This window comes from Cupressus sempervirens, chromosome 7 (assembly GCF_028749045.1).
Source record: "Cupressus sempervirens isolate cs-2001-9-10 chromosome 7, ASM2874904v1, whole genome shotgun sequence".
NCBI lineage: Eukaryota > Viridiplantae > Streptophyta > Pinopsida > Cupressales > Cupressaceae > Cupressus > Cupressus sempervirens.
Genome location: NC_143124.1, coordinates 862,192,345 through 862,217,739, shown reverse-complemented (window position 1 = coordinate 862,217,739; position 25,395 = coordinate 862,192,345). Strand labels below are relative to the sequence as shown.

General features: G+C 35.7%; 1 protein-coding gene across 1 annotated transcript; it reads right to left on the bottom strand.

Annotated features, from left to right (window-relative positions):
* Window positions 1–469: 469 nt before the first annotated feature.
* Window positions 470–910, bottom strand: LOC149550194 (uncharacterized). The gene has a single exon (XM_089794442.1). It carries the CDS (start codon window positions 908–910, stop codon window positions 470–472), a length of 441 nt encoding a protein of 146 aa, XP_089650568.1.
* Between the last annotated feature and the right edge of the window lie 24,485 nt (window positions 911–25,395).

The following is a 25,395-nucleotide window of genomic DNA, read 5'->3' as shown; positions in this document are numbered from 1 at the left end:
ATCATGTGTTATTTTAAAATCCTCAAATTCCTTTAGGATACAATGAATTTTCTTGATATGTTTATCCAAGTGCCATGCTACTAGCTCACCATTAATAATGCCACAAACTATACCCTGAGAATCACCTTCCAAGTGAATCTTCTTGACAGCGAGCTTCAAGCCAAGCATAATAGCTTCTAAAGTGGCTAGTCATTTTGCCTAGTTATTAGTGCCATCTAAAATGTGCATTTCTTGTATTGCCACAATGCTACCATCATCCCTTCTTGCCACTACCCTAATATGAGAAGGATCAGGGTTCCCTCTAAATGCCCCTTCAAAATTGACTTTTATCCATCTTCGTTCTGGTGGTCTCCAATCCGCCTTTTCTTTGGTAGACGAACGAGGATTAGCCCCCTAGCCCATTAGCGGACCTGGATTTTATCAGAGGCCAATTTTGTTGCATGAGAACATTATTCTGATTGAAGGAAATTCACTCTGGATTAATTCTGGAAGTAGCATTTGTTACCAACTCAGAAATAGCTTTTTCCAATCTGGGAAGAAATTTGGGACAATCCTTCGACCAGTCTTGGAATAGCCTTTTGATCCGATTGTTCCATATCGTCCATATTGTGATGGACGGAATGATGAACACGATCGTTGTGTGTGTAGAGGAGGGAGGTTTAACTGGCCCCGTTACTAGCCAATCCTTCAAATTTCTTGGCATTGGACCCTGCCAATTCAATCTTTTGAATATAAGTTCCCATGCTTTCTGTGAGTATTCACAATGGATAAAGAGATGATCCGTTGTTTCTTCTGCTTTGACACATAGAGGACACCTAATTGGTCCAGCGTAGCCAAACTTCATCTGTCTTTCTCCCGTCAAGGCTCGTCCATTGCCTGCCAGCCATGTAAATGGGCCAGCCTTGCGCATGCATGCATTGTGCCAACATAGTTTGTCTTCCCAATCAATGTTTCTCTGAATGTTTTCCTAAATGGCATATCCAACCTTAGCTAAGTACTAAATACTTTTTGAACCACACCACTTGATGGAATCCTTTCCTTGGGTTCCATATGGTACTCTTTTTTAAAGGATATCTTTAAGTACGTTCTCATCATTAATAGGTAGCTCCAATGTTTCCACGTCCTTCCACACCAATGGGTCCCCAGTTTGGTTCAGGCTTTGAACAAGGAAATCTTTCACCTTTGTTCCCCAAGCTCTGTTTGTAGCATCCACGATACTGTGTGGGATGTCTTCTGCTGACAGGACATGTCCTTCCGAGGAGTTGTTCCAAAAATAAGCTTTCTCCCCATCCCCTATTTACCATGATATATGGTCTGTAATGAGGCTTCTGCAACTGATCCAAAAGTTCCATAGGGTAGACTCTCTAGGCAGATTCTCAATGGTTAGAATCCTCTCTCTTCTTGATTGTGTAAATATTTTTTCCTTAAAATATTTACCCGTCTCTATTCCAGGTTTGAGTAGAGTTGCTAGATAATTTGAGGAGCTTCCAGTCCCTTAAGCCAACCCCACCACCACCCTTTGGTCTGCATAACTTTCCCCATGCCTGCACGAGTGGACATTTATCCTATTCTTGACCCCCATTCCACAATAATTTGCACATCTTCTTATGTATGGAATCAATTGCCTTCCTAGGGATCTGAAAGTAAGACATAGAGAAAATTGGCGTTGCTGAGATTACCACTCTCAACATCAATAGTCGCCCAACGAAGGTAAGCCATTTACTCTTCTAGCCAAACATTTTTGAACAACAACTGTCAATGAGGTCTTTCCAATATTTTGCTTTCCCCATTCCTTCCAATAAAGGGTTACGGGAGTTTCCCAATTTGAACCCTAGAAAACTCAGGAATGAGAAGTTGAGTTGGTTTCTCAGTGATGAAACAAAATAGTTATGATTTTCAACCTTCATCATTGTGTATGCCTCCTCTAATGTAGCTACTCCAAAGAAGCAGGTGTCATCTGCAGACTGGGAATGTATGGTTGCCTCTATTCCTCTTGCAATCCAAATCCCTTTGCATTGTCCATTATTCCTTCTTTAGAGATTAGTCTTCCCAAAACTTCAGCCAATAATATGATAAGCAATGGAGATATGGGATCTCCCTGCCTTCGACAACACGATGTTGAGAAGAAGCCTTGTGGGCTGCCATTTACTAGAATAGAGGCCTAGTAATCCTTGGTCATGCCACCAATCCATATATCTTCTTTTGTGAGTTTATGTAGAATGTATTACTTTATGGAGTACTATTATGGTATATCTTAATTTTGATATTTTTATTTAATTAAAAAAACTATTTTTACTGATTATTGTAATGAATAAAAAATAGATAATAAGAATTCTTATATCCTGTTGTCATAAAAAATGAAAAATATATATATTTTTCAATTAATAGAAATTTATTTTATTTATTATTATTTTATATATTATTTTTTTATTAATAAATACATAACTTTTTTATGAAAATAAAATATACAAAACTTTTCAATTAATTAAATAGATGATATTTATTTATTTTTTAAATAAAAATATTGAGAAATTATTTATTTAATTTCTAATAGAAAAAGCAATCTTATTAATTTTAGAGTATACATTTTTTTATACTATCATTTTACTTATTCTTTTAATATTTTTAAAATAAAAATTAGAAGTAAAAACAGTTGTAATAAAATGGTTGGTTTTAGGATTTTCTAAAAGTTATAGCTTTTAAAGTAGAAGATCACAATAACTATATAAATACAATCTTATGGACCTTTAATAATATATTTAATTATATATATATATATATATATATATATATATATATATATATATTGCTGCAGACACCACATGAAATAGCACTGGAAATTTAATGATCATTAATCCATTTTATGCAATATTATCCGAGTAACAAGTTCTTAATTTGGAGATCGGGAATAGCAGGGGACAAGAATGCTATTTGGAAACAGAGTCATCCATAAACCCCTAAAAAAGGCATGCCAAAATTATAGCAATGCAATGCAGTGTGTTTATTTCATTTGATTGCTTTTAAGATTTTACGAGAAGTATAATGGGAGATCCATTTGCAGGGATAGAAGGGGAAGGATCTCCTAATATTTTCTCATCAGGGTCAATTGCTCTGTAGGCGCTGAAAGTTTTAACAAAATGATGCACACACAACAAACTCTCTATCTTTGCAAATACCCAACCTGGGCAAATGCTAAGCCTACCCCAAATGGTCGGAATGTGTAAGGCGCCATATTTCCCCCTCCCTCATTAAATCTTGAAGGTCTAAATATCTGATCTTCCTCCATTTCCATTAGTCAAACCCTATTGCTTTTTAACAGCCTGTAAAATAAACAAAGGCGGCCACAAGAAAATGGTAACGGACACATCTTCTCTGAATACGCTTCTCCTACAACCACAAACCATGACACGACATTCACGAAGTGTGGGAAGATTGCACCATGACACCACATCTACTTGAAAATAGTAATGGATAATTATTTTTCCAAAATTAATAGAAAACAACTTAACATTGTTCACCAATGGTTCAAATTCAATTAAACGTCTTGGAAGACTCCTCAACTGAGTCAGCCAAGTTAGTCGATTGAATTTGAACCGTTGATGAGCAATGTTAAGTTGTTAAATTCGTTATTTAGTATAATTAACTGAAATATTTTTTTAACCAATAGAAATTTTTAGGATTGTATTTTCTAACAACTAAATTGAGTGTGGCTAACTTTTGTGAATTCCGGAGCTCAAGTTTTTTCTTTATCTTTTTTGTTTTTGCCTCAATTGCACTATTGAATTTGTGGGACCCCAATTGTATAATATTCTTCTAAAACCTCAACAACATCCACTAAATTTATTAGGAATCCTCTATTTATAAGAATCTAGCCCTACAAACTTGTTCAAGATACATTTGACCAAGGTTCGTTTTTTCTCACACAAAATGATTCTTGTGGGATATGTTTTCTATCCATTGACATACTTGGGTCATTGACTGACATTAGAAGACACCAAATGACCAATTATACATGATTACATTTTTTTTTCACTATAACAACTTTCTAAACCTTATGTTTTATGAGGATGTTGACATTGGGCAACGTCTACTCAGCCAACGAGATTCAAAATTGAATGTCCTAATAGAAATGGCAAGGGGAGGAATGTTTGGAGGTGAGTAGGGGATTTTTGGGCAGAATACAAAGATTGGGGTAAGAAAATTCCATTTCTATCCCCACCAATGGTTTTAGTGGGGGAATTATTGGTGCAGAGCGGTAAAACTTGAGTAATGTAGTGACTAGGGGTGGAGGAAATGATGATTTTTTGAGAATTTATAGGTGATTTGGTAGAGGGAGGATGATCCCTACAGCTCAATTGTGCATCATGGAGGTGGTAGTCTTGTGGCTTATTTGCTATCCAACAAGCTCATCCTCAAGGATTGTGAGTCTCTTCTTCACCACCACAACATTGCTTGTAGCTCCCCCTAATTACAAAAATCTCTTTGAAGGAAAATACTATTTTTTTAATGGTGTAGTATTTTTTGAAAAGTTCCAACACTTTTGTCTCTTCTTTTGGTCTTAGTTACAATATGTTGCCACACACCGATAAAAGAAAGAAGTGTTGGTAAAGAAAATCTTTCACATGTTTTTTCTATTTAATAGACTCTGTGGTGGTATGACCAATTATAAAGATAGATGTTTAAAAGTTAAATTTTGAATAGCTTTTGTAATTTGAGCTTTTTGGGTAGTTCTAAATTTTTATATCTATGGTGTCCATAAAGTTTGTGTCTTATATTGTTAGAATTTTCTCCTGACATGCATTCTTTTAACTTCTCTTCTAGCCAACAGTTTAACCTCCCATTAATTTTGCAAGTGTTTCTTATCAAACTCTAAAAATTGTATAGTATTTTTCTATGATTTATCATCTTCATTGACATTATCAAGGTTGCTACAAAGATATGTATGATTATCTAGATGTGATATGCTATGCATTTTTGCATACCCATAATTTTATTTTGTATATATCCCTCATTTTTTCCTACAAATTTTGTGTCAATTACAGGTGAGGAAAATCTTTAATACATTAATACTTCCTCTTCAACAAGAGTATTTATTTTCTCTATTTGTTAAAAATCCATTTCCCATCCAATTTCTTAGCTCATCTCAACCATTATAGTTTACTTACATTTATTTATATAATGTAATATGAAACAAACTTTCATGGTTTATATTAGTATTAATGTGGACCTAGACTCAATCAAAGGAATCAATTACATGTTTCCTCTTTTCCCTTGTCAAGTTAAAGTGCATTAACATATTTGACTATGTTTTATTTGATCTCATGTCACCTGAATTTTAATAATCAGAGTAATCCCTAGTTTGAGGTTAGTTTTATTTCTACTACTATGAGCTTTGGGGGGCTTTTACTTTTCATCATTACCATTTCAATGGAAACAATGTTGATTAAAGGAAAATCAAAGCTAATTAGTGACATTCATTTGCTTTAATTCTTCTTGCCTTATGTACAACTTGTCAAGCCTTTCCAAAATTAGGACAATGATTTCTAAAATCCCAATTTGGTGTGTTATTTTATTTAGTTCCAATTTTTTTTTTACACTAATGATACATTTGTACAAACATTCAAGATGAGTTATGGAATGCTACTTCTTTATTGTATCCATAATTACGAGGTAACACTCAATTTTTATGTGGGCTCATTTGATTTTTCAACATGTTTTTTGTATTGATGTTTTTCTTGCTAATTATGTGACTATCCATTCTTTTTATTTCAATCTTTCTTCGAGTCAATTTTTTTTAATATCAAAATCAAAATAAAATTTGACTTAAAATAGCCAGTTGAAGAGTAATGCATTTAAAGATTTTGTCTCTTTCTTAAATTCTTTCCTCTTTCTTTCTAATGGTATTCCTCTTTCTATTTGCCACGTAGCATTGAGTTGCTGGTCACTCAATATTTGCATTAAAATGAAAATGTGAATGTGTTGACATTCTTTTTTTTAATACTTCAAATTGAAATAGAATTGTCTAACTAGTAGATTATTTTTTATCTGAAGATAAATAAATAGTTTCCTAAATTGTAAATTAAGAATGAACTGACATTTATTATTTTGAACTCCTTTCTTATTTTTAATATTTAAGATTAGAAGTATAAATAAACTTATATTTTCTTTTGATGTCTAAACAAGAAATAATAGGCTAAAAAGAATGCAAAGTATATCTCATGCACTTCCCATCTACTTAATAGAAAATAATTATACTAGACTTTTTAGAAGGATTTTTCAAGATTTGAATATATAATTAAATTTCCCAATTAATAGATATTTCCAATGGCTGCAATGATATGGCTGCTCAAATAGTGATATTCCTTTTAGGATTTAAAATTATTATCATGTGATTTTTTTGTACACAAGTTCTCCAATTAAACTTTGCCGTATATGATTTCCATTTAAGAGAAAAATGAAAAGATTGAATTAGGTGTGAAGGAGACATTCTAATTAAAAGGCATTAAGATCAATGTTACAATTTTAAAAATGTAGACCTCTCTCTAACTATTCTACATGTGTGATATTGCTATTCTATAATTTATATGTATTTTTATCGAATTTATTGTCAATATACCACAAAGTTTAATTTTCCTTGCTGAAGCAAAATTTTAATAGTACTAAATTGTTTTAAATTTTCTTGTCCTTTGATGATCACTAAATTGTCTAAATGTGTTTTTCCTAAAATAGAAATTTAATAGCACTAAATTGTCCTTTCACATAGGAAAATACTCAATTGTGGTTTAATTTGAACCTTGTTCTAAACTAGAATTTTAACAGTACTAAATTGTCTCAAAAAAGATTGTCTTTTGACAAGCACTTAATTGTCTAAATGTGCTTGTCCTAAAGTAGAGATTTAACAACACTAAATTATCTCAAATTGATTCTATCTTTTAATGTAGGAAAATACTCAAATGTTTTTGTCCTTTAACTCCTAGAAATAGGAGTTCCCTTCAAGCTACTTTTTTTTTTTGCTATTGATGCCACTTAGCTTTTAATTTTTTTATAATTACACTTTCAAAAAATGTCATTGTAGTACACAATACTTTTTCATTCAAAACTATAAGAATTTCTCTTAGGGAAAAATTCACCTAGGAATAAAGAACTCAAACACAAGCACAATTGTAGACCAAAAATGGATATGATCAATTAATTAGAGTATGTCATAATACATTGCTCTATTCAATATATGATGTTCAAACACACTAGGAGTGCCTTTATATAAAGGCTTCTCAAGAAGCACCTAGAATTTCTATAGAAAGAATGAGGAGATAAGATAAGCATCATGACAACTAAGCACATGCCTTATCCATCATTCTAGATGAGTGGATAAGAATAACAAGGTTGTAGACACCATGTTCTTAATTAGTGTGCTAACTCCTATGTTGTAGACACCATGTGCATAAAAGAGGTGCAGACTCTTGTGTTATCAACATGACAACTCACAAGAGTACGCATACTCCTAGGTAGCTAATAAATAAATAATAAAAAACATGCATTAACCTAAGTAAACTTAAGTAAGTGTAAATAGTAAATACTTATTTACACCAACACCCCCCCTCTTTTAGTGCAACTTAGGGGAATGCACTTAAGCTCACAAGAACTAGGATGAAATGAATAATGGGTCCCAGCTACTAGGCCATGTTAGGTACCCATGTACATAATGAAATGAAAATATCTCATAAAGCAGAGAAAGAGGGAAAACCTCATGGGAAAAACCATCCCCCAAAAAGAGAGATGAAAGGGGATGCATGGATGGATGGAGTAATCAAGACCCCCCCATTACAACATACATTGAGTACATACAAGAGAAAAATAGAGAAGGACAAAACCCCCTAAGAGGAAAAATTCCCCTCTCCAAAAGGTGAAGAAGGAGATGAGGTAACCCCCCCCCCCAGAGGTAGCATGCCAACCAGTGAGAATTGCTCCAACATAGAAGCTGATCCATGACCTTTGAATGATGTTCCTCCCCTTTGGAAGAAACAAATGTAAGGGTGCAAAGGAGATGCATCTCCTGAATGGAGAAAGAATCTCAATGATGTAAGGTATCTCTGAAACCTATTCAAGTGTCCTTGTGTTGATGCTGATGATGACTTCCTCCAAAATTGATAAGAAGAAGTGTAGATCGAACAAGGAGTGATATAGAACCCATTTCAAAAAACTAGTAGTCTTCTCAAATGACAAAGAGACCTCTTGCAAAGATTGTACATAAGTATCCACAATCACACCAACCTAGAACGATTGATCATGCAGAGAATGAAAATGAGGGTCAGAGTGAGCCCTCACAACAATTGTAGAAGGATCATCTTCAGCAAAAAGAAGGGGTAGATCATCAAAGAAGTCTTCCAAATCTACTATATGTGATTCTAAGAATAGAGCTAAAATGTTTGGGAAGAAGTCATCACCTGGAAGACAAAGTGTACCTAGTTGTGCGGAAGTACATGAATCTGCCACTGCAGCAAAAGAATTCACCTAAAAAAGAAGATGAATATCATCAAGGGTGTCTCCCATATCTTCAATGTGAGACTCCACGAACATGCCTATAAGGGTGTGAAGGAAGTCATTGCATGAAGGTAGAGTAGGAAGACATAAAGGGTCCTACTGCACTGAATCTGAAGCATCTATGGATAGAATAGGATTAGTAGGAGCAACAGGAGCATCTACAGGTGCGATCTCATCTAAAGAGGAGTCAGTTGCAATTGGGGGTAAAAGATCTTCTGGGACTGGAGGAATGTTTGGATCTCCATATAGCTCCCAAAGATAGATCCAAAGATCATATGGATACCATAACTTGGTAACCACCTTAGAATAAACAGAAGAAGAGAGATTGGTACAAATGATAACCAACAGTCTAGTAATAGGTGGTTGTTCTTCAGTGTCAGAGATCAATTTGTTGGAACATAAATAAGGAAATACTTCCTTATGCTCTCTTCTTAGATGATTAAGGAGTGTATAACTCCATGTGTGATAGTTTCTTTTTGTCAACTTGGGTCTAACTCCATGTCGACATGTGAAAAAAAAATCCTCCATGAGATCAATCAATGAATCCCCAAAATTTTAAAGAGAATCAAAGAAACCTCCAAAGAATCAAAGAACCCCCCCAATGTATGATTTAGGCACTGGATAGCCACTTGCCAATTTAGGGCCTATTTCTGAAAGCAGTATTTCTGTCTATAGAACCTATAATCTAATTTTAGATCTAGAAAGTATACAAAAAATATGCACTTTGAAAAAAAATGGAACCTGACTTGGCATCCAAATGAACCCGTAATAGGCATTTTAAATGGCAAAAATCAAAATTTACGAGTTGCAAAAAAATTTAGGAACAAAGATCTCAAACCACCTACAACAATGTGTAGATCACGAAATTCTACCCTAAAATAAAAAAAATTCTCACAAAAAGGATTCCATATGAAGGAGATATCGTTGTTTGAAAATCACTGCTACTATTATTTTTTCTAAATCACCACCACACCTCTAAATAACAAATGGCTCTGGATTTTGCCTTAGATGTCCAATTTGGATGAAACAAAATCCATTTTAGGGGGTCTTTGGACCTTCTAAATGTGATGCAAATATTTGATTTGCACCAGCAAGCTCCAATTTTCGCCTGCAAAAAATCTCTCTTATGGCCCTATGGCCAAATTTTTTTTGGAAAATAATGCAGATCTCAAAAAAAAGTAGAGATGCAAATGAAAAAATGCAGATCTGAAAATTAAATGTACATATCTGAAATGATCATACCAATGCTGCAAATTGGTCCTTCGGGCCCTGGTTTCAGGGTATACTTTAAGAAACCCCTCCTTTAGAAAAGGTGTAAAAAATTGGCGAAAGGTGTAAAACACCTGACAAAAAAATTTATTTTTTGTGGCGAAAAAATAGTTTATAAAGAAAAAATAATAATCTCCATTGGCGAATCATTCATAGTCTCTCAAACAATGTATAAAATCTGGGCGAATTATGTTATTTTAAAACCACAAAAAAATTATACATTGGTGAACAAAAAATAATAATCACATTAAAATTTTAAGTTTTTGGGTGAATCAATTCATTGTATTCAAGGTTAAAAAAAACATATGCGAAGTCGATGGCATCAGAGGTTCGCAAAGGGTTTCATCAGTTTGAACTTTTATGTTACGAAGTTGCGAAAAGGAAATCACATCATCAGAAGTTTTATCCAGGCAGTTAGTCTGTTGGTTGTGAGACCACAAAATGTTAATTCAAGCAATTTTCGCATGTTCGAAGTGGTTAAAGGGAAAGGACTTCTGCCAGTCGCGAAAAGGGAGATCGCAAGGTCAGAGGTTTTATGTAGGCAGTTAGTTTGTTGGTTGCAAGACCGCGAAATGTTAATTCAGGTAGTTTTCTCATGTTCGCAGCGGTGAAAGGGGAAAGATATGTCATCCTGCGAAGTCGCGAAAGGTTAAGATGAAGCAGTGTTCGCCACTTCGCTGGTTAGAAGGAAATGGGTTTTCACAACTGCGACAACGCGATGTGAAACGTGTTAAGTTCTGAAGCTACAACAGAAGGGGAATCTCATTAGAAGAGGATATAAGGCTAATCGCAAGGTCGCAAGGATAAAGCGAATATTTGATTTAACTGTTGCGATAGCTCGAGAAAAGAAAAAGAAGGGTTTCGCAGTTTCGCAAAAAGATTTCAAGGTTAAGTTGAACCGATTGCGATAGAGCGTAGAACGAAGGGTTTCACAACTCATAAGATTGTACAATTGTCAATGATAATGTATTTTTTAAGCTTGAAATTTTGAAAGTACAAAAGATCAAGTTTTCAAATCTATTATTTGATTCTGGACAGCTGGTGAGTTGATCGATAATAAAGGCAGTAGTTACTACTGGTAGTGATCGATAATAGATATCCATGCACGTGCAAGTTTTCAAACTTTAAAGCCATTAAAATTTAACAATTTAACACCGTGGCCCATCAGGAAGTTGCAGAAAACTAGAATTCTCAAGTATCTACAGCTAACAGAGCAAAAAGATTCAAGAATTTGTAGTAAGATCAGAATGGCACAAGCAGAATCATCAATAAAGAAGGGCACTGGAGAGGGCAGCAAGGTTTCATTGTTTGCCAAATTTGCAGAAGAATGGTTGAAGATTCTCCCTAAATCTTCCAATGCTCAAAGCGCTAATGTCCACACGTTTAGAGACGCTTACAGCTTCTGTAGAGATGCTCAAGTACCGTACACCAATGGACTGAATTGTTCTTGTAATTTTACAAGAATAGGGTGCAGAAGGTTCCCGTCTCAAATCCATGGACAAGGAACCTAGGAAAGTTGATAATGCCGGAAGTATACGTGGATGTTGACCTTATCAAGGCACTGGTAAATGCATATAATCCAACCACTCGGTCCTTTCATAGAAAGGATATGAGTGTTATCTGTACGTTAAGTAAGGATGCTTTTCTTGAAGCATTTGATTTGCAGGGTCGCATGTCAATTCCTATTAACCTGGAAAAATTGGCAGCAACATTTGAGAAACAGAGAGATTTCTATACAACACATGCAATGTTGCGACATATCCCGAGGGAAAATCAAAACAAGATGAAAGGAGAATTCTCGAAAATGGTTACTGATTTTATACCCTTGTCATATTTGTGTGCATACTTTCAAAAAATAGTTTTCAGATTGAACAAACTATTGGGAGTAGATGGATCCATGGATGCCTCCCCAGCATTGTATGTGATAGCTCTAGACATTCAGGACCCACATACTAATGTGGGGTATGATTTTGGAACATTCATTGCTGATAGTATTCATCAGCAGATGGTGACAGCTCAGCAAGGTGATCTTGACAATTTGAAATTTCTACATTACTCGGTGCTTATGCATCTCATCCTCTTCTACAACGTGGGCCATGTGGATTCCAGTTTCATTGAAGGTTTGGACAATTTCGGAGAGGCATTGCCTATTAAAAGATGGACAAGATTATGGTAGAGGTTCTACTCTTTTTCTAATTCCCTCTCTTTTTATAATGATTTTGTTGCAACTATTCATAGGATATTAGGTTCAAAATTGGAAAGATTACCTAGGTTAATCAGGAAGATTGTTAGACCAACTTTGTGTTTTGATGATGAGTGACCAATTGATCATGATTGGGGTAGTGCCTTTTTGTTAGCAAACTGTACATTGATTAGAATTTTTGGTTGTTCCCAACCCCCTCATTTCTTGCCAAGATATGTACCAGAGAGGGTGGGTGTAGTGGAAATTTTTTGGCAGTTGTTATCCATGAATAGAGAATATCTAGGGCCAACCATTAAAAAGGGGTCTTTTGTGTGTAGAAATTTCAAAGTAGGGGATTTTGAAATTGGTAAAGAGGCCATTGAGGAAGTTGATGCCTTCCTAAGAGAGTTAAATTTCCCCACTGCCCCCAGTAGGGTTTATGACCCATATAACATTGTTACAAGTGCTCTTAAACAAATGAGGGGTTATAATGTCGTCATTGGAAGGAAAATTTGGGAAGAGGATGCCATTAGGGATGTATTGTATGAAGATGTCTGTGCTGATAGGATGCGGAAGTGGAGAGAAATCCTCTCAGTAGAGGAAGAAATGAAGAAAGTAGATTCTAATTTCCAGGGCTTCTATTCTAATTTACCCTATTTTAAACAAATTGATAAGTGTATTGAGGAGTTTGATAACATTATGGCTCAAGTTCCTTTAAATGCTAGAGATAGGGTAAACCCTTCTTCTCCAGAGGCAGATGTTGTATTGGAAATTAGTGACGAAGAAGATCAGCTTGGCGCTTTAGACTGGGATAAAGGGGGCAAGAAGAAACAAAAATTGATTGAGGTTCCAGAAAAGGCTAGAGAGAAAGCCTTACAAGTGCTTCCAAAAGGAACTAGGTATTTTGACGATGCCAGAAAAAAGTTCTTAATTGATCAAGCTACTGAAGAGGAGATGAGACCCAGTAGTTTAGAACTGCAGTCCATGATGCTGGATGACAAAATTATACAGGCTCAAGAATTCATGAAGGATGATGATTTTATCAAGAGTGAAGAATTCAAAAGTTTTCTGTATAAACTCAAACAGAATGAACTTTCTTTGCATGTAAAACCTGGAGACACAGATGAAAAAGTGACTGAAATGGTGCAGAAGCTCCAAGCCTATGATCCTAACAGTGAAAGCCTCACTGTAGAGGAGGCTATGGAATTGGTACAAAGGAGTGGTATGATAGTTTTCCCAGGATGGGATATTAGTTCATCATTTCTACTTGATCAAATGAGGATACAAGAAAAATCAATCTCTTATGAGGAGATTAATCCATTTGGTGAATTGCAGGGGGCAGGATTTAATATAGATGCTAAGACAATGGCTATTTGGAGTGTAGCTCTAGAATCACAGAAGCCTACCCTGATGGAAATTAAAGAGACACCGGTAGGTAATGCAATTTTTTGGAATGCACATTCAACTTCTTTAGATCAAATTTATAACCTCCAAAACACTGCTGCTATGCTAGGCAAGAACAAGATTGATATTCTTCAAGAACAACTGGTGCAGACATATGAAAATTACCTTGACGCCAGGAAGAAGTATGAAGAGGAAATGAGAAAAACATATGTTCTGCAACATGCTTTGGAGGAATCAAAAAAGGAGAATGAAGATTTGAAAAGAGAAGAAAGGTCACTAAGAGTAAGGGAGGTACAAGACCAGAATATTCAAACTGACCAGATAGCAGAAGAACCCCATGCAGTAACACATATGGATGTGGATGAGTTTGAGATTAGCAATGATGCAAAGAACAGGACAATGAAACAGTTTTTGATTCATAGAATCACTGCTTTAAAGAGAGCCTCTGTAAATGTACATAGTATGTACATTACTCTGCAGAGTAATGAATACCAATGCTCTAAGGCTTTATCACTATTATCTCCATTGTATGCCCAGTGGGGGCCATACATTCAATTCTTTGATAGGTCAGTTCCTTTACTCACACATAAAAAGGAACTACCTAAGGAGATCATTGTTCCTATAAGGAAAATGATACATCAAGTTAAAGAATTGAATTCATTCTTCATTGGTAAGATCGAAGCAGTAAGGGGAAAATTGAAAAGCATAGCATTGGGTACCCCAGATTTCATTCCAACAATTTTGAACAATGAAGGGTATGTCAAATCTTGGCAAGAGTGGTCTGAATCTTTTGATCTAATATTAGACCATCCAAGATTTATAGCATTTTCAAGAGCTGAATCAAGTGATCAAGTTGTATATGATATGATTGATATGACATACAAAATTGAAGCAGATATGAACAAAATTAGTGGAGAGGGTAAAGCCATCACAGATGCAAAATGGACTAAAAAAATCAGTGAATTAGAGGTAGTTAGAAATACAGCATGGCCTCTTGTGGATACAGATATTGCCATCTGGGAGGTTATAGCAGATATCAAAGCAATCCCTTCAGTAGAAGATGATTAGCACAAAAGATGGTGGCCTCGGGGAATCAATTGGAGGACAAGTGTTGCAGAAGAATATCAAAGGGAAGCTGTTCATCATAACAGATTACCTTACCTTTGCGGTACATCCGCTGTGGGTAATGCTACAGTTAGAACTGGAAGACAAGCTTAATGATCACTTGCCACTTGTCACATTTTGTAATTGTTTCCCCTTTTTCTGTTAAAATATGTCACAAAAGGTTTCAACATTATAGCAGATATCAAAGCAATCCCTTTAGTAGAAGATGATTAGCAAAAAAGATGGTGGCCCCGGGGAATCAATTGGAGGACAAGTGTTGCAGTAGAATATCAAAGAGAAGTTGTTCATCATAATAGATTACCTTACCTTTGCGGTGCATCCGCTGTGGGTAATGTTGCAGTTAGAATTGGAAGACAGGCTTAATGATCACTTTCCACTTGTCACATTTTGTAATTATTTCCCCTTTTTCTGTTAAAATATGTCACAAAAGGTTTCAACAAATTGTAATGATTATCTTAATTGTTTTTATCTTTTGTCTTTTGTAATGAATCATTATGTAACCTTTTTAAGCCTGAAGCTTGTTGCAACTCAAGTGATATAAATATGAGTTCCCAAGGCTTACAAATGGTCTGATCTGTTGTTATTTTTCAGATTAAGACTGAAGTATAATTGAGCAGATATTGTTCCAACTCTATGTATTTCAATTTTCCATTATGTTTTGTAGTCAGTAGTTCTCTGTGATGTTATGGGCTTTGCACACGTCTCTATTATCTCTTTTTTTATTATCAAAAAACTAAATCAAGAGAAAGATACAAAAATAACATTGTGTCAACAATATGAATAGAGTAACAAGTAACAAAAATCTTGAACTCAAATCAAGAGAAAGGTACAAAAATAACATTATGTCAACAATAGAGTAACAAAAATCTTGAAGTCAATTTTTGTAAATTGTAATTGCAATATGACTGAATAATGAATATGGAAGAACTGAAGTAGACCTATAAATTCCTTAGAACTGAATGCTACATTAGTAAATCACAATTCACTTCATTGACTCAATCTCAAATATGAAACTGAAGTCTGACTAGTACTAATAGGTTCCTCTTCATTCTGAATCAGGTATTCAAAATCCGTAAAATCTTCATCTTCATTTTGACTTTGAAACCTAAATTCATCATTTATGTTGGAGTCAGCAGTAGAAGTAGAACCACCATCTTTTAAAGTGTTGCAAAGGCCTCGTCTTTCACATGTGGAATTCCAAATGGCCAATGACCTATCATAAGGAAAATATCTAACATTGTATTGAGTAACAAACAACCTCAAACAAGTTTCCAAATTTTTGTCTAGTTTGTTTCTAACATTTGATTTCAAAAACCCCAATGCACTGAAAACTCTCTCATCTTCCACCGACCCTAATATCATTGTTTGACATAAATCAGCAAGTTTGAAATATTCTGATATTGAAGTACGTAATACTTCACTCTGACTTATCCTTTTCCAGAGCCTTGTTATTGCACCAGGATCGAATGGATTCTCAAAGTTTTCCATCTGGTTTTTCATACACAATGCAAAAAGTTTACATTGATTTTTAAGATTATTTGAATCGAAGATTCCTTGTATTAGTTGTCCATTGCAATCTGTATGCTTTGAAAACTATGTTATCAATTCGTCAAGTTTATTATGAAACAACTTTGCATCAGTTGGATTATGTCCAAAGTGTTTCCAAAATTGAGGAAACACACAACTCATGGCTTCAAGAATTTCTTCTGGAGGGAATCTTTCACGAATCTCACTTGAAAGTTGGTAGGAAATAGACTTCACATTTTCACTAACAGATTTAACAATCTTGTCAAAATCATCATTTCTAACTGGTAGTACTCTGCCTCTCTTGGTTGTTTTAGATTGGTGCATTGGTATTTGAAATCCTTTCACAAACACACATAGCTCATTTTTCCCATTGAATTGTAAAAAATTCTCAGCATGATTCAAATCTTTAATTATCTCCCACCTTGAAAAAATTGGGCTATGACCTGAGAGATCTGAATACAAAGAATCCAGAGCCATGCATGTCATTTTACGTAAATCAGAATACTCATGAATATACATAGTTCTGTCTTGGGCTTTCTTAACAAGTTTGTTCATTAAATCCAACATGGGGAGAAGACTGGCTAAAGTTAATAGGTTCTCTATATCACTTAACTTATTTAACAAATTAGGAGCTCTGTCCACTGTAAGGTGTTGCTCATATAGAACTCCAATCAAGGATTGATATTCTGCTAGAACTCGTTCTGCTGGTCCATGCAAAGATATCCATCTGGTCTCAACATCCTTGAGAATCTTATTTCCTGCTGTTACTCCCTCAGAAAAAATCTTAAATTTTGCAAAGCGTTTAGGACTTCTGCAAAAGTATGAGTGGAGCTCACAGATTGGATCTTCAACTTTTGACACTGTAGGAAAAGTACTTACAATCTTATATGCTAAATTCATTCGGTGGGCCATGTAGTGTATGCCAAGCAATTAAGGTGCAATACTAGTTTGTAATCTTGCACAAAGACCAGTCCTTTGCCCTTGCATTACTGCAGCTCCATCAGCTCCGACACACACTAACTTCTTTGCAATTGTCAAGTCATCCATACCAGCAATTTCATTCAAAGCTTTCTTAACTTCTAAATATAAATTTTCTGCAGTTGAATTGGCCCTCATTTTACGAACACAAAGTAGATTAGCTTGACGGACATGATCTTTTACAGTATATACATGCATACAGACCCAAGCAGTGTTATCTACCACAGTGACTTCATCTAAGGATAATGAAATGAACTTGGATTCTTTTACTCTCTCCTGTACATTTTTCTTTTCCACCTCAGCAAGATAGCTTGCCATTTCCCATCCAGTGTATATTGACCAATGTGACATAGGATAGTGAGGAACTCTCAAAAAAGATAATAAATTACCATATTCTGAAAAGTCTCTCATAGGATGCCCTCTAGATAGAATATGAAAAATAACACTCATCTGAATAGTCTTTGCCAAGTTTGCATCATTGGCTGCATGTTGAAGCCCATCCTTGATTGGATTGCCACTACTGCCACTACCAATTACCGCTATTTTCTTGAAATGCTCTTCATATTCTATGGCATACTTAACATGAAGGCATTCTTCCTTTGATTTCCATCTCACTGCCGCTACTTCCTTTCCATCTATGATTTGTTTTTCATAAACCTTACCAATATGTTTTTCTATAGTGTCGAGCTTTAACTACAACTTTTTCTCTCTTTTAGTTTTCCAGGTACAAATCGTACACTTGCATTCTGTTGGTGGTTCATCATTGTTTGTGACTGGTTCAATAAACCAGTACTTTGCTACCCAATCAACCTGGAAAGTCCTTTTCATTTCCCACTCCCGCCCCATTTTTACATTCCTTTTTCTTTTCTTCCTACCAACATCAATATTATCTTCTGTTACAACATCTTCTGTTGTTCGAACATTGTTATCCTCGTTTGATGCATTTTGATTTAATTGAATAACAACCTGCTCTTCTAGTGGTGGTGAGGTATTGTGATTTCCTTCTACACTTGTACTTGCCAAAGTTGGTGGACCAGAAACATTGTCAATTCCAAAGAAAGCCTTTATGGTAGTATCTCTAAGTTTTTGGCATTTTGATGTAAGATTAATCCCTTCACTGCCCTTGGGGGTCTTTCCCTTGTCACTTCCCTGAGACTGAGCAATATTAGTTACAGACTCACCCTCCCCTGACATCTCAATCCACTGATAATTCGTTTAAACTTTACTTCCCTAAGAATAAGCAGTATTACCTTCAGTATCCATTTAAAACAACAAAATATTTATACATTGGCGAACAAAAAAATAATAATCATAGTAAAATTTTAATTCTTTCGGGCGAATAATTTTATTGTATTCAAGGTTTAAAAAAAATACCATGGAAGGGCTAGGGAATTGGTACAAAGGAGTGGTATGATAGTTTTATCAGTTTGAAGTTGGCAACTTGGCAGTTGTGAAACCGCGAGAAAGGCTTTAATAGGTCTATCGCAATGTCGCTGTCAAAGTGAAAGTTAATAGTTTTGTGTTATGAAACCGTGAGGAGGGCAAAGATTGCATCATCGCCAGTTGAAAAGATAAAGGAGATTGTGTTGCGAAACCACGAGGAGGGTAGAGATCGCATCATCGCCAGTTTAAATGATGGTGAACTTTTATGTCGCGAAGTCATGAAAAAGGGAGATCACACCATCGGATGTTAGCACTTCGCAGTGGTTAAAGGGAAAAGACTTCCAGAAGTCGCGAGACCACGATGGCAATGATTTTGCATGTTCACAGCGGTTAAAGGGAAAAGACTTCCAGTAGCTGCGAGACCACGATGGCAAAGATTTTGCATGTTCGTAGCTGTTAAAGGGAAGACTTCCAGAAGCCGCGATACCACGATGGCAAGGATTTTGCATGTTTGCAGCGGTTTAAAAGAAAGACTTCCAGCAGCCGCGAGACCGTGATGGCAAGGATTTCGCATGTTCGCAGCGGTTAAAGGGTAAAGACTTCTAGCAGCCGCGAGACCGCGATGGCAAGGATTTCACATGTTCGCAGAGGTTAAAAGGAAATGACTTCGAGGGAATCTTTCACGAATCTCAGTAGAAAGTTGGTAGGAAATAGACTTCACATTTTCACGAATCCATGCATGCAAGCTTTAAAAACCATTAACATCGCCAACAACTTTCAGCATTGCGTCCACTTTTTGAAAAATTTCTAATGAAAATGAGATAAGAAAGGAAACTGTAGATAAGCTTCTAATTAAATTAAACTACATAAGCTCAAGGAGAGTATTTTATAGCACAGCTGCACATACCAGTGTACCACCACTTGTGGAAGCTATCTCTGGAGTCTGAGTCGTGCCCGCAATGTGTCCTACGCTGCCAGAAATTTGATGGAGTGCCAGTGGTATTTAGTGAATGTCTCATTGCTTGGGAAAATTTGGATTTATACACATTACAAATCAATACAATTACCAATTTACCACGCCAAACGAGCCGACTCCTCCACGACAAAATGAAAGAGTGTTGGAGAAATGAGCCGACTCCTCGACTTCCCATAACGTGAAACGAGTTGAATCCTCCATGGTAAAATGAAACTGGGATGGCGAATTCTCCCATACGGCATGAAATGGAAACTTGAAACCCGGCGAACATTCCACGATAAGCGTTACCTGGTCGGCTGCGTGAAAGGCGATACCGCCAGGGAAAAACTCAAATGTAACATTTGCCTTGGTGATTACAATGCTAGGCAACCAGGTAAACCCAACAAAGTTTGGTGACCAGGAAACCATGGAAGGGCTCAAAAATTGCCAAAAATAACATTGGCAAAACGTCAAATTCACCAAAATACAAAAATTCGCCACTATATTATACCCTGCCTAGTTGGCAAAAATTTTTTCCTGACAATAGACTTTGGCCTAGAGTAGGCAACTTTATAGCCAATTTTCACTAAATCGACTTTCCAGATGCAATGGAGAGGTCAGATCTCATTCTAGATGCTCCCAATTTTTGTGATACTCCAGATTTGGGTTGACGTGCTAAAGGAAGAATGGTCTTGAACAACTATGTGATGACAAAATCTCCAAGCTCTGATACCATGCAAGAATTTGCCTTACAGAAAAATTCACCCAAGAACTAAGAACTCAAACACAAGCACAATTGTAGACCAAAAATGGATATGATCAATTAATTAGAGTATGTCCTAATACATTGCTCTATTTAGTATATGAAGTTCAAATACACTAGGAGTGTCTGTATATAAAGGCCTCTCAGGAAGCACCTAGAATGTCTCTAGAAAGAACTAGGAGATAAGATAAGCATCATGACAACTAAGCACATGCCTTATCCTTCATTCTAGATGAGTGGATAAGAATGACATGGTTGTAAACACCATGTGCTTAATTAATGTGCTAAATCCTATGTTGTAGACACCATGTGCATAAAAGAGGTGCAAACTCTTGTGTTGTAAACATGACAACTCACAAGAGTACGCATACTCCTAGGTGGCTAATAAATAAATAATAATAAATATGCATTAACCTAGGTAAACTTGAGTAAGTGTAAATAGTAAATACTTATTTACACCAACAAAAACCTACTTTGCACTTCCCACACAATCCACACAAGGTAGGGACTCCAATTCAAGTAGAGCTCTTGTTTAATTAAAAAAATTGAATATAAGTAATCCAATGGGCTAGTTGGCCACTCGCATTGACATCATAGTAGTACCAACTATTGTAAACTTAATTAAACTAAAGTTGTGGTATGCATTTCTTCATAATATACAAATATTGAAAATAAACAATTTTGAATTTTCCTTTTTTGATATATTATTTAATACAAATATTAAAAATAAAAAAATAAAAAAAGATATAAGTGTAGACACCTAAAAATCTTTTAGAAAACAAAGTATTTTTATTTTCTGAAAAAAATCCCTGATGACATCATCATTTATTAATTAATTAATTATTTAATTAATTAATTTATTTTTATGCCATTAAATCCCTTTATCTTAATTAAAAATATTTAATTAAGGAATCCCTCCCAAAAATGTTTAAATCTTATTTAAACATTATTTCCTTTTTTATTAATTATTTAATTAATAAATTGACCAAAAATCCCAAAATAAATAATTTATTTATTGTTTGTCCAAAACTTGGCCAATTTCCTTAAGACCACTAACTTCTTCCAAAATCTTCTAAATCCTTCTTTAATTTTGATTAAAGGCTAATCCCATCATTTCCTACCCCTAATCCCAACTCAAAATATTTAATTAAGATTAAATATTAATCCTCATATTTATTAAAAATATTTTAATAAATATTTCCTCAACCTAAACTCTTGAAATAAATAAAACTTTATTTATTTTCTAAAAAATCTTATTTATCCTCATCCTAAAAGCCTAGACTCTTCTAGAAGATGTCAATTCTAATCCTAAACCCCCCTCTAACCTTGTCACATTCCCTAAACAAGGTTAGCCAACTCCTAAGCTAATCCTAATCCCTCTTCTAATCATGTGCACAACTTAAGCAAGGGTTAAGACTTGCTAACCCAAGCCAAAGTCAATAATCTCATCCTCCTCCCAACCACCTCTAAGCCAAAGTCAACAATCTCATCCTCCTTCCACCCATCTTTATTTATGACCCAACCATCTCTATTTGACCCAACCATCCCCATTTATGGCTCAACCTCCCTCATTACTCCTTTGACCAACCCATATCCTACCCTCTCACATCCAATCACCTTGTGACATGTGTCACCTCCTAATTGGCTTTAAACAAACACAATCCATGTGCTCCCCTTTGAGTGCATCCTAGCCCTCCCTTACCATCTTGCCATCCTTGCATCCTGACTATCCATCCTTCCACCCCTTGGCCTATAAATAGAAGCCTCTCCCTTCACTAAAATCATCCACTTTTGAAGCAAACTTATAATGCTATTTTGAGAGCCTAAAAACTATCAAAATACTATTATAATGCTGAAAACCCTCCATACCTTCATTGTTGAATCATTCATCCACACTCATGTTTGATTATCACTCATCCATTTGGAGCTTGAGCACATCGTGAGCATACATCCACTATCCATCAGGGACATAGCTTCGTCATCATGAGAAGCACTTGAGGAGTTTACCATCTTTGGTCTACTTTCCTCAATTTTGTCTTCTTTGGTCCTATCTAAAGTGTTTATTTGTTTTTAGTATTGAGAATGATTTTTATAGATTAGTGTTCATTTTACTCTACTAAAATAGGTGATACATTTTGGCACGCCCGGTGGGACCCACTTCACGGGTTCTTTGCAAACATGCTAATGTGATTTAAAGTGTTTTCAGATTTTTCAAGCTTATAGGTGGATGGAGCACTTTGAATTCTTCTTCCTCTTCTTGTCTATATTCTTCTTCTATTCCGTCTACTTCTTCTTGTGGGATCTTGGCCATTTTTTATTTTATTTTATTTTAAAAAAAAAAAATTAAAAAAAAAAATCTCATCTTCTCTCTTCTTCAAATTTTCTTAAAAAAAAAAATTAAAAATAAAAATAAAATAAAAAAAAATTTGGGTACACCTTTTTTTTGTGAAAGTTTGGTAAAAATATGCATATTCATATATATGTGTTGTAAAAAAAAAAAAATTCAAAAAAGTGTAAAATACGTGCTTGTCTTTTTGAAGTGGCACGGATTTTGGCCCCCATCCAAACCCATCCAAACCAATTGGACAGCCACCACAACGCCATTTCTAGTCACAACTTGCGGCCTTTGAAGACCACCAACACCGTTGCTCTCATTCATTGGGTTCTAGCCATTGTAGTAAAACATCATCATATCAAGTCACTCTCTAATCATGCATAGTCCACGCCCATTGGATCTGCCATGTTAGCAGGTCAAATCTTTTTTTTTTATGCCTATGACAGCCATATGGCCATGAAATTTAAACTTGCACTTTAATGATGTCAGCACGACATCATTTCTACATGCCCTTTTAAGCCTTGAGAAGCAACATTTGGTGTTTTGCTCATAACTTGAGCATCCGGACTCTGTTTTTAGAAAACAAAATATCTTCGAAAAGCTGGTTCCGAGCCCGTCATGATGGTATTGGTTTCTATCATATTTTACAGCCTTTTAAATACTTATTTTTACTATCAATGACTGAACTTTGATGGTTTTTGTAGGGATATTTGCTAACTCATGCATTATCGGTTGAAGACTTCTATGAAACCACTAATCACGTTTCTTGCAGGTTCTCCTTACATGGTTTAATGCTCTTGGAAAATGAACTTGAAAATTTAAACACTTGTCTTTGAATGCATGTTGCTAAAATGAACTTGAATGTTTAAACACTTGTCTTTGAATGTATGTCGCTTAAATCAATCTTGAATGCCATGGATTAAAATCAATCTTTCTTGGAATGTATGCTTAAAACAAACAAACTCAATCTTGAATGCAAAAGATCAATTAACCATTGCAATATCTCACACTTCAATTTTTGGGCATAAAAAGAATCTACATTCTAGAAACTTCCTAAATTATATAAAAACCAAATAAAGACACTTTAAGTGAGATTGTAGTTGGACTCACCCTCTTTAATCACCCATCAATTCAACCATTGGTTGCAATCTCAGCACCATCTATGGGGATGGGTCCACCTAAGAGGGTGTTAAGTGCTCCACAAAGATCAAACTTCACTTGTGTTTTTATTAGTTTTTCTAACTTAGAAAATTCCTTGAATGCACATTAGGTTCGCTAACACTTCATTTGGGCACTAAAATTGAACAACTCTTGACGTGGAGGGCCTCCGAGCGCATGCTTGACATCGAATTTCATACACTTTTGTTTTGGGCTTAAAACAAACTCACACTCAATCTTGAATGCCTTAAAGAAAAATCAATCGATACTTGAAGTGGAGGGCCTCCGGGCGCGCGAGTTTACTTTCTTGTTGACCCTAACTCTTCTTCTTATTTGCATTCTTCGATCAATTTACTTTTGTTGGTGCTTCAAGTTGGAATTGAACATTGTCTTTTAAACATGAGTGCTTGCAAAGTCTAGATTGGCACACATAAGAGTCAGTTGGTAAAAGAACAAGCGTGTTTTTCAGCCCAAGGTCATCCAAGTCTTCTCTCCCCTTGTCGTCTTTCAAGGCCATATTGGGTGCATAAGATTAGGATCCAAAACCTTGTTTGTCTTCTTAGGAGGCCTGCTTGGGGATTTTATCACCCCTTGGACGACCTCAACTCCAGCGTTCTGACGGAGTATAAGAATCGGGAGGTGAATCGAAAGACACCTCTCTTGGGATCAAGATTTGGTCACTCGGGCTAAGCCTCAAGGAGCTTTATACCCTTGAGAAGTGAAAGAGGAGAAGTGGGTTACCGCTCCTCTCGGCTATGCGACATCTTTTTGTTTTCATCTACGGATTTGGGCCTCACGTACCTTGGGTATATCGAGGACTCCCTAGCTAAACCAACTGTCAGCCTTGCAGACAACCATCTAGGGTTTTAATGTGTTTGAAGTGACTGATCGAAACATTTGTAAAACATACACACTCCTTGGTGCAAGTATCATATTCTGAGAATCAAAAACTTCTATGTGGTTGTTCCTATCTATTGCTTGATTTTTTATTTGTTGAATTAATGTTTGCCAAACTTGGTCAATCCTAGCTTAGGGCATACTTAGTGTAGTCACTGCTTGTTTCAGAAATTGAAGAAGTTGAAGAAAAACAACTGAGATCTCTCAAAGCCAAGTAGATTCAAGAATTCATGTCAGAACAACCCAAACCCAAATAGAAGTTTCACAAAGTTAAACTCAAGCCATCTCAGGTATACCAAGAACTTTCAGCCAAGAGAAAGGAACTAACACCAAGCCCTCAAATTGCCAAACTCCACAAAGCAGAGGACAAAGCTGCTGACGAAGCCCTTCAAGATGCCTGGTTAGATCACACCATCCAACTTAACCAACATCCAGGAGTTAACAATGCTTATGCATTACCAACTAGGCATGATTTCTATGATTAGACCCCCTTGTTTTTCCACATCTTCTTGCATAAGCTTCACTTTTGCATTAGAGTCATCTTTGTAGGTAAGCCAACCAGCCATCCTTAGTCATCCTCTTAAGAATTTTAGTTCTCCATCTCATTTAGTTCTTTTCTTTAGAACCAAACCATCTAACCAGTAATCAAAAAAATTCACATCCAAGCCTTCTCACCTTGCCAGAATTTTGCCATTCCTACCATCTTGTAAATCCTCCAGTCTCACCGAGGTTATCCCTCTGACAGAGCTTTGTCTAGGGTAATCTAAGCTTGTCACTTGTCATCCCTCATCACCTTGAGCTAAAGGTTGAGATCCACAAGTGGTTAATCTCATGTTTTTCCTAAAGGATCATCAGTCTATCCTTAAGTTGACACAATC

What these genes read in the sequence shown, in the direction of transcription:
- LOC149550194 (XM_089794442.1), bottom strand. Translation starts at nt 910, where the DNA reads ATGCGCAAGGCTGGCCCATTTACATGGCTGGCAGGCAATGGACGAGCC.